At 39.3% G+C, this 12,645-nt stretch overlaps 1 protein-coding gene across 1 annotated transcript; it reads right to left on the bottom strand.

Moving 5' to 3' along the window:
* Positions 1-326: 326 nt before the first annotated feature.
* On the bottom strand, positions 327-10,507 carry LOC149298776 (splicing factor 45-like). The gene is made up of 12 exons (XM_089487244.1): positions 10,385-10,507; positions 9,137-9,253; positions 8,783-8,785; positions 7,026-7,192; positions 6,346-6,443; positions 5,758-5,814; positions 5,123-5,261; positions 3,399-3,550; positions 2,863-2,939; positions 2,546-2,644; positions 1,252-1,324; positions 327-424 (listed from the first exon to the last, which is right to left on the bottom strand). Exons 1-12 carry the CDS (start codon positions 10,505-10,507, stop codon positions 327-329), a joined length of 1,203 nt encoding a protein of 400 aa, XP_089343370.1.
* Between the last annotated feature and the right edge of the window lie 2,138 nt (positions 10,508-12,645).

The raw sequence follows: 12,645 nt of genomic DNA, 5'->3' as shown, positions 1-12,645 counted from the left end.
TTGACGCAGCTAACAAGATATAAAAATAATTCTGTGTATATTTAAAGCCAATTAGAAATCCATTACTGGGATATAAGATGTTGTAGACAGAACACAAATACCATAGTACAATTAGGGGTCATGAAAACTTACTGAAACAATGGTTTTAAAAGTATTTTATGCTATAAAAATGAAAACAAGGAAAAAATAGGCTCATCACAATAAACGTGACAAACATAGCCAAAGGAAAACAATGTGCACCCATCTAGCACTTAAGAGGGTTCATTAGAGATGTCTTTTCCATTTTCTTTATACAAATGGTCTGAAATAAAAAGGAAGTCTCAGTGCTAATCCCCGAGATCCAGAGTTCTGAATTTGTCCAGGTTGTAAAAAGATGCCTTTACTATTCTGCCACCAAAATATCTCCCATTCAGATCAACCACAGCTGAAACAGAAATAATGAATAATTAATATGCAATACAGAGTAACAGCACAAATAAAATGGCATAATTTGCTAAAATTGCATATTCCTGATGGTAGAAATATCATTCACAGGTATAACAAACATAACAAAAAAAATCTCCAACTCCCCATTTGTCAGCAGATAGATACATGCTAATATTGAACAGCGAATTGAAGAGAATTAATTTTGATGGTAGAAAAGATAAAATAATTTAACCATTAAGGGATGATTACATGGTATATTACTAGTGAAATAGCTGGTATGTCATTGGCTAGAATCAGCCCAATGACAACTTTCTTTCCCTGTCCCTATATATTGACTGAACCTGAATACCCAGTAAGAAATTCAGGTATTCTCTTCCTGCTGTGTCAACAATGGTACCACTGGAAGCATCGGTTACTGTAGCAGAGACCCTGTAAGGCCTCTGATCACCCCCTGCTGCTTAAAACAAATAGTGTAATCAAGAAAGCAGGTCTCTAGAGGCTTGTTTCCAGGTAGGGAGGGGTAGACCACTTCCCCAAGGCATTAAAAGGGTCTACACATTGGAGCTCTTCCGCAAAGTTGACTCAATGCATAATTACATCGATATGCACTATTTAACTGTATTAAAGCAGCATTAAACTGATTAAAAGGCAATAGAAGTAATATTGTCTCAGTCTAAGCGACTTTCTTACAATGCACATCACATCAAAACTAGTAAGTGATAAATGTAATTGATTACATGGCTTATTAGAACACTGCTATCTGAGTGCCTCCCACAGAAACCTCTTGAACAAACAGAAAGGCTTTACATAAACCATGCAATTTACCTTTAATTGCAGATTCCACCCGTTCAAATTCCAAAAATATCCTCACTGCGTCCTCGTCAGGTGCACCAGGGATCTAGAAACCATAGATGAATAAAGTTACACAACACGCATGCAAGGTGTGGAGACAGAAGAACCCTCTGTCCCTGAAGCTGCCTCTGTCAGCTGGGACGCAACTGCTGGTCTATAGACGAGCCATTGCAGGGAGGAGTCTCTTTAACCCCTTCAGGACCGGGACGTACCCGGTACGTCATCCCCAAAAACCGCCCCCCACATCGCCACAATCGTGGTGATCGCGGGGGCGCTGCTGCTGCTGTCTGCCCAGGAGTCTGGTAACTGAATTGTTACATTGTATCAATGTAGAATGTGACTTATGCTCCCTTTCAGATCTGAAATTAAGATTAGACGCGACATGCGTTTCACTAACTGTCAGGGGAACCGAGGCTGAAGAACGTCAGCAATCCCATGCAACACTGTTGTTGATGGAGATCTATATTTTTATCCTATTTACCAGTATTTAATTACTTTCTCTGTTCCAATTTTAATAGAACACTCTTAGGGTACATTAATAAAAGTTATGTTTTTTTTTTTTCTAGTAATTTTGGATCGTCCGTATTTTTGGGTCTTTAGTTTCCGAGTTTGATTTGGTGGCTGTATGTCAAATACAAGGTAAGACTTACAACAAAACCACCACAAACGGATCTTTTTATGAGGGAATTAGGCAGGCTTGTGCTTCCCCTCCAGTAAACTGTCTGATCATATTATGTGCTTTCTATCTTACATCTTTTTTTATCAATGTAGCGTAAAGAAGTGGCTGTCAGAGGATGTTCAAATGGTATCCCGGTTTCCCATTTGCTTACTAAACAGGATATTCTTAATGGTCGGATAATTTCTCAGAAGAACACAAATATTATCATGCATGATCCCGAGGGAAAAGAAATCAGCGTGTGTGATGAGATTACATTATAAAAACACAGCATTAGAATTCCTTGTACTACTAAACTTGTCCAACATTTCTTAGAAATTATTTGTTAATCTTGTGAAGGTTTGGCTCATCCAAAATATTTTGCTAATGGTTCTTGCCAGAAACGGGAAATGCTTATTTTTGTCTTGTTTTTTTGTGATTAACCCTTCAGAGTAAAGAACAAAAGTGTCAGAGCTTCTAAGGTTCTAAATTAAAGCTACCAAAACAGTTATCCATGAAACCAGTCTTGGATTCCAGAGGAGTGTGTGTTTTTTTTTTTTAATGTTTGCCAATTATTTTGTAACCTTCTCCGTCCAACATAAGGCTACTAACCTCAAATATTACGCATTTTCCAACTTTACCATACTTTTCACATTCTTCTTTTGTTTCACCTTCAAGATCCTCATCAACCTCACCTGCACCCACCATGTTCTAGAAGTTACAAATAAAAAGAATATGCATAGTCATATAATAAGACGGATTGGCCAATAATTGGTTCTCAGACCATGTACAGATGTACAAAACTACAAATACATATACACAATAAAATGGACACATTTTAATCATAGAAACAGCTGAGTGGGGAAAAAATAATAATTCTAGCTGCATAAACAAGATTTAAAAGACCAGCATAAACATTATCCTCTTACCCGTAGTAAAACCACCTTTGTTGGAAACTTTAACATTTCTGTTAGAGGGTTCGGTTCTGCTTTTTTTGATGTTTCCACTGAAAGGAAGACATGCAATTATTAAGTACAATAATTTTTCGGTGGAAGATGTGCATAATCCTGACAGCTAGACACTATTTTAAACTATATAACTATATTCAATTATTTTATATATATATAAAATTTTTTCTTTTTTAAATCCTGTATTCATACTATAACAAAACTGAAACAAAGGTTTGTTACGTGAAAACTGCTGTACAAACTAGCATCCATGAGGCTTTAACAATACCCTGATTTATATGCTATTTTACAAAAAAAAAAAAAAAATTATAACGCAGCTGGCTGAAAATACAGTTTCCTAAAGGTTTATTTTAATCATTTGGTTAAATAGACATCTGATCTGACTACATATTTTGTAAAAGATTATCAAAAGTTGCGTGCTTTCTGCCTTCTACCTCAACAAACACCTTTTCCCTGCCTCAAAACAATTAAATAATAATAAAAAAAGGCAGACATACCCTTATCTGCCACGTCTCCAACAATGATTTTTCCTCCTCTCTTGCTTGTCTTTTCAACAGACAGGGCAGTGCTCAGCCCTTGTTCATGCTTTCCAAGTCCCTGTCCTTCTCTGAAGCCATATTTCTGCATTATTTTGTGAGCAACGGTACCACTGCAAGGCAGAAAAAAAAAGAAAAACTGACTAATACACGTTTCTGCACAATAATTAAAGGATTTTTTTCCCCAGGTATCATGTGCCAGTTAAAACACCTATTTAATTGGATATACATTCAGTTTCTGATTGCAATTAACACTAAATAGATTGCTGCAACACATCATTATTATTTGTTTTACAAAGCGCCATCAAATTCCGTAGCGCTGTACAATGGGTACATCACAAAAGGGCAATAGCTGCATTACAAGAGCAAGTGCAACCAATTTCAAACTGCGATGGGAACTACTAGAGACCCAAATTCATATATTTTTTTTTTGCAATTTTAATCAAATACGAACGATAAAAAAGCCCCACACATTTGGAAAAAGGATTCCATAATCTGTGAGATTTGCAACACAGTTGCTCCCGGAGATGTATTAATGGTCAGCCAGCCTATGTGAGCTTCTACTCCAAGAACTGAGCTGTTCCTGCATACTACACAATATCATCAGGGAGTTTTTAACTTTCCCACAAACACACAGGTTAGTGAATACAACCCAGGGTAAGTTTGTCAAAGATTTTAGAGATGCTGCCATAGCAATATTACAGATGGAATTAAAATGCGTAGGAAACATATTTATCACTGGGTATTACCGTATTGGCCCGAATATAGGCCGTACTTTTTTCCCCCCACTTTAAGTCTATAAAGTGGGTGTGCGGCCTATATTCGGGGTCTAGCGCCCACGCGCCGGGCAGGCAGCGGGGTTAGGATACAGATCCCCCGCAGCGGTGCAGGGGACCCGTATCCTACTCTCTGATACGCTCAGACAGCCTCCCCTGCCAGCACTTCTCACGGGGGGAGTGCCGGCACGGGAGATTGTCTAAGCGCATCGCGCAGACGTTCACCGGCAATGAGCGTGAACGACCTCCGCTGCCGGCACGTCTGCTCGATGTGCTTTAACAATCTCCCTTGCCTGGAATTCCCACGGGGGGGGGGGGGGGGGGGGGGGAGTCCCGGCAAGGGAGATTGTTAAAGCACATCTTGCAGACGTGCCGACAGCGGAGGTTGTTTATGCTCGCATCGCCGCTGCCGGTGAACGTCTGCGCGAACAATCTTCCTTGCCGGTACTTCCCACCCCGTGGAGTCTGCACCGGTAACTCTGGTGGGGGGGGGGACATCTTGGGGACAGAGTGGCAGCATATCTCGGGGGGGATAGAGTGGCAGCATATCTGAGAGGGGGGATAGAGTGGCAGCATATCTCAGAGGGGGGTACATCTTCGGGACAGAGTGGCAACATATCGGGGGGGGGTCAGAAACTTTTCTTTATAAAGGCACTTAACTTTTAGGGTGCGGCCTATATTCGGGTGCGGCCTATATCCGAGCCAATACGGTATCTTATTACCAGAGTTCACAGCCCTAACTACCGTTAAACTACCATGATCGTGAGACCATCGCACATCAAACAGTTGGCCACAGGATTGTCCTCTTCATTGAAGACCACACGCAGAACGAGAGAAATTTAAACAAGTTGGTTATTTTCAATCAACTGGATGATCCATTAGTCTTGACCTGGAAACACGTTTGCTTACCCCATATTCGCAATGAAGGAGTTACTAGGCATAGGTGGTGAGCGCGACCTCTCTGGCTCATCATATATAGGTGGTGGTATGGCGGCTTTCGCAACGGGAGGTCGGGGCCTGGGTTCATCATCATATTGCGGAACTATAGCTACACAACACAAAAATATATTTGTGAATTTAGAAAGACTGTACTATCTTTACTACATCCCTCCCTTAAAACAAAAAGTGACCAGAAGAAACCTCTGTCTGTGAGGCTTAGTTACAGCAAGTTGTAGTTTCTACGAAATGAAAAATCTAATTAAAAGTAATAATCAGCAATACAAGGGGGCCGCCATGACGGTGTTACCTGTGTGAAGGTGTGCCCTGGCATGATGCTTAGTTAATATAGTGGAATGGAATTGTTCATGTTACTCCACTGTGTTTTTGAACACATACAACGTATATCCTATTTGGGGCAACCATACTGCACAACTCGCTTCTATTAAGCATTTACAAGTCTTCCCATGCCATGAGCATTCAAAATAAACAAAAGCTCATGTTGCTCATCAAACAGATGGCCGCATGCGAATGTAGTCTTGGGTTTAAAAAGAAACCATACTTCCTCTAGTGGCATACTAACACCATACTCTGACTGTAGTACTTACATTCTCTGTCCTTCTCCACAAGAGATGAGGGTGGTGCAATAGCTGCTCCCCCCATTGCTGTGAAATAAAAAACCAAACCTGGTCATAACGGCATCTGAATGCAACTGTAATTCACAAGGGACAAGATATTTGTTCTTTAGGCAAAAAGAAGCAATCCGTTTGAAATCGGACATGTTTATTCTGTTTCACAAATGCAGCAAGGTTTATTTGCTTAATATAACATTCCATGCATTTGCGTGAAAATAAAACAGACTGAAGCAGCATCAAGAATTATGGGATCATCGGCCCTTGAATTGGGCCTCAAACTAATACGCCTGATGTCATGCAGCCGCATTGTAAGGATAAGCGAGGTCAATGTCTGAATTTAATTGTGGATGTAAATATTTAATCTCTTAATCCAAATCCTGAGTGAGCTCAAGCATTCTGCCTGTGCAGTCATTCAACACACACCATTCAGAAAAAAAATGTACAATATCACTTAGTGAAATAGAGTTTTACAAGGGAGAAAAAAATTACACAAAAAAATATTAAAAACACAGAATTATATTGTACAGTTCCAGCTTTCTAACCAACAAATAATACACTTACTCCTCTTCCTCCTTTCTCTCTCATAATCTTCGTCTTCATCTGATTCAGGATCAGGTCTGCGCGAGAACCCACTTGCTTCATGCCTGTCCTTTCTCCTCCTTAAACAGAAATCATTTAATTAAAAATATGCATATTAAAAGTATGTATGCAAAATATAGGACACAAACAGCAATATTAGGTGTTATCAAACGGTTATAACCGTTACATTCTTGCATTAGCATTTAGGACAATATTACTCTACGAAGAAAAAGCATAAATGTGGGTTATGCACCCCGCTGTACAGCAGTAAAGATGGAACATGGCTGCCCCAAAAAAGGCAGCTTTCCATTCAACAAAGCGGGTGTACACGCCGATAGCATCTACCTATTCAGCAGGTCTGTGCCACATGATATGAATGCACATGCAAAGAAAAGATTATGAGCATTAAAACAAATCCCTTCCCTCATACAGATGGCTCAGCTACTAGATGATCCACCTAATCAAGCAGGACTGCCTCAATGAACAGCTGATCAGTTAACTTTTATCGAAGCTGTAAGAGTAGCATAAGAACGTGACTTATGTATAGATCACCAATAGTGTTGACACCCCTGTAAGTTCATATGTACGTAGGTCATCTTTTAAACAACCATTTTGGCATTATTTTTTCATTTTTTTTTTCCAGAAGAAAAGCTGTTTCTTACTTTTCTCGTTCCTCTATTTCTTTCTGTCTTTCGATTTCACGTTGCCGTTGCCTCTCCTCTCTCTGACGTTTTACCACTTTTTCATATTCATTGGGATACATGGGGTCATACTCGTCAGCTAAAGGAACCAATACATCGCCAGCAGAGAACCCAGTAGGCACTGATTCCTGCAGAGAAAAAATATTTATATTATGTATCTATATCATACATATATCTACAGCATTAATGTATTTAAAAATGATGCTAGCTACTTCAATAAACGGCTGTGGGGCTTATAGTTGGCTACCCATAAAAGATGATGAGATTGCAATTATAGACATGTGTACTGTATCTATACACAAAATAGTCAATTCAGTTACAGTAGTTCCAAAAGTTTATCCACTAAAAGGAATAGTGAATGTTTTATTGCATTTACTGAATATTTAGGTCCCCAATACTTCCTGTGCCCTGCATAATAATTCAACATGAAACACGATACAGAACTGCCCTTTTTGAGCACCTAGCCTTTGTAGGAGACTTTCTGTACGCTGCACTGAAAAGAATAGTAACACATACATACATACAGTCAGTTCACCCCTGACATTTTTGTAATTATTTTATCTTTTCATGTGACAACACTGAAGACAGTCTGCTACAATGTAAAGTAGTTTGGAGACTGGGCCACAGGGCAGTATTCCAACATAAAAGACAAGTATTGGTGGTGCAGTATTCCAACATGATAACGACCCCAAACACACCTCCAAGACGACCACTGCCTTGCTTAAGAAGCTGAGGGTAAAGGTGATGGACTGGCCAAGCATGTCTCCAGACCTAAACCCTATTGAGCATCTGTGGGGCATCCTCAAACGGAAGGTGGGGGAGCGCAAGGTCTCTAACATCCACCAGCTCTGTGATGTCATCATGGAGGAGTGGAAGACGACTCCAGTGGAGACCTGTGAAGCTTTGGTGAACTCCATGACCAAGAAGGCTAAGGCAGTGCTGGAAAATAATGGTGGCCACACAGAATATTGGCACATCAGGCCCAATTTGGATATTTCCACTTAGGGGTGTACTCACTTTTGTTGCCAAGGTTTAGACATTAAAGGCTGTGTGGAGTTATTTTTAAGGGAACAGCAAATTTACACTGTTATACAGGCTGTACACTCACTACTTTACATTGTAGCAGAGTGTCGTTTCTTCAGTGTTCTCACATGAAAAGATATAAAAATATTTACAAAAATGTCACGGGTGTACTCACCTTTGTGAGATACTGTACATATATACATACATAAAGTCCGTCCCAGTGTGCAATCCTGGCAGATTCCACTGATCATACCCAAGCATACCCCACCAAATTAACATTTTTCAAGAATATTTTATTTCTCCTTTCAAGCAGTTCTAGTTTTTTTTGCATATTCAAATGTATTCTGGCAGATACAGTTTATCCATTTGCTCCATCTTAGAAAAATCTTTTGAACAAATGCCCTGATGCCTTTTCAGACTCCCTCAACAAAAGAATGGTTCAATCGTTATTCAATAGACTAATACAATTCTACAGAGATGTGCTCAAAGAAGAAACAAAAAAGGGATACTGTACCCAATACAGTTATCTCAGAGGAAGAAAAAAAAAACGTTTGTGTGCCTTATGCCATCTGACTATTTAAGTATACTGTGCATGGCAGTCTAGCGAAATGTGGGAAATGTAATGATACAAGTCAAGTAGAAATAAAGGGTTTAATTTAAGAAAAAAACAGCAAATATCACATAAGGAACTTCACTTGCTCGTCTCCAAGATAAGGAAACAAAACAATTATTAAGTACAATCAACGCAAGTAAAAATACTGTTGAATTGGGGAGCTTCAATCAGTAGAACTGGCATGTACTTGAAATGTTCCATGGACAAGTCTGCAAGTGATATTAGCAGGATGAATTTTCACTTTGGCCTTTTAATAAAACAGCCAAACTGGACATACTGATAGGCTTTTTGTTTAGTAGTAATAATAATAATAATACACATTATTGTTAAACAAGAAATAAGTGGTCACGCATATATGGGGTAAAGGGCTTCAGATACAGCAGAAATATACATTAGCAGTAATGTTCAAACCTTATGTGTGTGTTTCCAACCTTACCTTTGGCCCAGTAGCCAGATGTGGTGGGGTGTCTGCAATCTGCCTGTCATCAGCACCACTCCCTCGCTTGAGATCAATTACAGGAGCAAGTACAGTGCTCTGCTTGGCCCTCTGTGTCTGAAATGGAAACAATGAATGGTACAGAGCAGACTAACAATACTACCGAGCAAATACGCACATTATGATAACATGAAAAACTGTTAAAACTATACAAAAAAAAAAAAAAATTAAAGGCCATACAGAAAAACATTTTCCGTCATGTTAATGATGCTTTCTTTGCATTCTGCGAGAAATATTGATAAAATAAGTGATCGGTTTATGGGAATCCGCGTTGAGAACCAGAGCCCTGCTAAAAATAGAACATACAGAACAGTAATAGACCATAAACTGATCAGGTTAAAAAAAAAGGGTCTCACAATGCCAAAACAGTCAAAGGATCACCTCAGCTGCAGATAAACAGGAAGATCCTTTAAGCATGCCAAATGAACATTTCAGGGCCTCAACTTTAATATTCACCATGTGGCAAAATACCCTAACCAGATAGGAGAGATTATTCCAGAGGGTAAGTATGAATTAATTAGACTAACCCATTGATGTACACTCAGCAAAACCGAGAAACGCTCTGACAGACACACTGGCTGCTATTAGCCCAACTTCACCCGTACTCTTTGCCACATTGATGAAATTGAAACCCACTGATCACTCAAGTCATACCGACAGCTCTCAACACATTGGCGCACACACTCAAACGTACCACTCTCAGATTAATGCACACGTTTTTAAACACGCCACACAAACCGCTCATAGCCATAGCTATAGATGCACACAGTGCCTTGATCAATTTATATCTGAGCACCCCCATCTCCTATTCAGAGGCAGCATCCATGCATCATGCACAGAAGCATGTAACACTGGAAACGCCATCTTTACGGGTACTTCGTTAATTCATGCAGCAAATAACCACGTTAACAAAGCGTGCTTGCCTTTATCATGCGGGTAGGATTAAAACCACAAATGGCAAGAGTCTTGCAATTATAAATACAGTTTCAAGCTCTGCATTCGCCTGGCAGCTGTTTTAATAACGTAAACTACGCACTCCAGGGCAACACTATTTAGAAAAACTTCGTTATGGGGATAGGACTCAACCATTTCGGCATTGTACCCTCACTGTAAATAAAAACGCAAATAAAAGTAAAATGCTTAAAGAGGCTTTCCCGAGAGGGAAGGGTAGATCACCTCCCAGTTTACCTTTGCTTGTGTAAGGGCTGCCTTCTTCACTTGCAGCTGTGACTGCAAGAGCTTGAAGTTTTTTGACCACCCCTCTGTTTTTGAATCACTGGTTTCAACGCCAAGATCATCATATAAAGACATTTTGCGATATCCTCAAGCTGAAAAACATAAGCATTGTAGTACCTTAACATAAAAGAAAAAATAAAATAAAGCAGGTAATGCAATTTTTGAATGGGCTGTAGATCATAATGTTCTTTTAACGCTATCTTTATTAAGGTTCTTCATTAACTACAAACTTACGATATTATTAGTTATTAGGCAACAATGGAACATATGTATCTATTGCAAATGGCCAACATCAAAGGAATTCATTTTCTTTACAGACCAACCTTTAAGTTATTACTGTGAAGTTTAACTTGTAAGTAATGCATTTCACATTAACCATGACACATCGCATCATGTCTTTTTCTACTTGATATTAGCATCATGTACTTGTGTAATGGAACAAACAATGAATGATATACACAACAATGACATAGTTAAAGAACAAAGCAAGACTGCCATTTGCTTGCTTGGGTACACTTTGTCTGGTTTCACTAGAGGAGTGAACAGCAGCAGAAAAACTGGGAGATCTGATAAGCGACATTACAAAACCCTACAGGTTTATTCCTTTTCTACACGGATGCTCAGATGGGGCACGGTTATATTTCATAAGTCAGCTCAAGGCTATAGTTGTGAATCCAGATGACTGACAGAAGTGCAGAACTGGTATGGCAGTATGTCACACAGCTAGATTTTCAAGAACATATAAAAAGTACATTAAGGGCAATAGAAAGATCTTATAGAAAGTGCTGGCTGCTTCTACAAAGTGGAACCAAGAGGTTCACAGAGTGCAGGATACAGAGCTTTACTTGGGTTTACAATAAAATAGCCATAAATATAAACACATATTAAAGAACCAGTATAATGTATCAGACACTACACTATAGAGGAATGCTCTGCGAGTATTTTAATATGCATTCTTCCAAAACAGAATACAAATAAAACATGTACCTGACCTAGAAGTTACAGCTCCTACATTTCTTGCCATTGATTGGTTGTCTAGAACAGTCAATCAGCAACAGGAAAGTGCTCCCACTCAAATTAATGGGATTACTTTTTACACATGCGGGTCTGAAGAGTGTTGGAGCTGACTGGAGGTAAGTATACTACATGCAAGGAGATGTGCTGGACAGATGGACTTATGTAGACATTTTCGTAAAATTCATAGCTGATGTCCTATATACCGTACTTTCAGTAAGGTGGTATATACATAAAAAGAATAAACACCTAAAACAAAAGATTTCTCATAGCTGCTGTCAATTATAACTAGTAATTGAAATGTATATCACAGATATAGATGAAGATGAATCTTGTTTCACAATAAATTATACAGTTTCCATCAAACTGAATAAACTATGGTGTTGGGAAATCACATATGCTGGGAATATTACTTGCAATTACATTTACCCAGCAGATGGACGCCCCTTTCGGTATAGCTACGCTTTAATAATGATCCTATAGGCGGCATTAATGCATAGGATTTACAATAAGAGTCTCTAACATAAGACTCTACTTCATAAGCATTCGAAGACTCGGTCTTTATAAAACACACGGTTTATTTTTAGAAAGCAATTCATTAATAGGCCGCAAACCTAAAGACACAACCGCAAAGACAGGACATACAATAACAAACACACACAAAATACACGCAAATCACCGCCACGTTCCAGAAACTAACCTGCACAAACCGCAAATCCCCCCATAAATTAAGAAAAAAGAATAAATTAAACAGCCACAGCACAGTGCTTGCCAAGCAGGGCGACAGGCGTACCGTAAATACCATGCGACCGGCGTTCGAGACCGAGGCTTGACCCGCAAAATGGAGGCGCACACAGAGCGGACGTTGAGCGGAAGTAAACGGAAGCAGGAAAACGCCATCTTTGATGCTGGCAGCGTGTATTCTGTGGGTTTTTTTTTTTAGACATTTGGGAGGTGGTGTTCGAAACAAGTCAGCTCTTTTCTGTTTTGCGATATAGGCAAATGCACGAAACTATCCAATAACACGTTAAATCATCTCATTTTAATTTTATATCTACTCTTAACCTCAAGGTTTAATGTGTGGAGCGCTGTGAATGTAAATCAATCTGCTATGAAAAGAAAGCATGGAGAAACAGTCACACTTCTCCAATACTGGGACTAGTTTATTGTCCCTTGCTGGTCAACCACCTTTTAGTAAA

Source organism: Sceloporus occidentalis, unplaced genomic scaffold, assembly GCF_023333645.1.
Source record: "Sceloporus occidentalis isolate IW3139 unplaced genomic scaffold, rSceOcc1.0.p SCAF_31, whole genome shotgun sequence".
In the NCBI taxonomy this organism is placed as follows: domain Eukaryota; kingdom Metazoa; phylum Chordata; class Lepidosauria; order Squamata; family Phrynosomatidae; genus Sceloporus; species Sceloporus occidentalis.
This window is presented reverse-complemented; position numbering and strand designations above follow the sequence as displayed.

Bases quoted from the DNA above. Each gene is read 5' to 3' on its own strand.
- LOC149298776 (XM_089487244.1), bottom strand. From the start codon at position 10,507: ATGTCTTTATATGATGATCTTGGCGTTGAAACCAGTGATTCAAAAACA. The intron at 9,254-10,384 runs GTAAACTGGGAG...TTTCCATTTCAG, and splicing joins CAGCCCTTACACAAGCAAAG to ACACAGAGGGCCAAGCAGAG. The intron at 6,444-7,025 runs GTAAGAAACAGC...TTTCTGTTTAAG, and splicing joins GAAATAGAGGAACGAGAAAA to GAGGAGAAAGGACAGGCATG.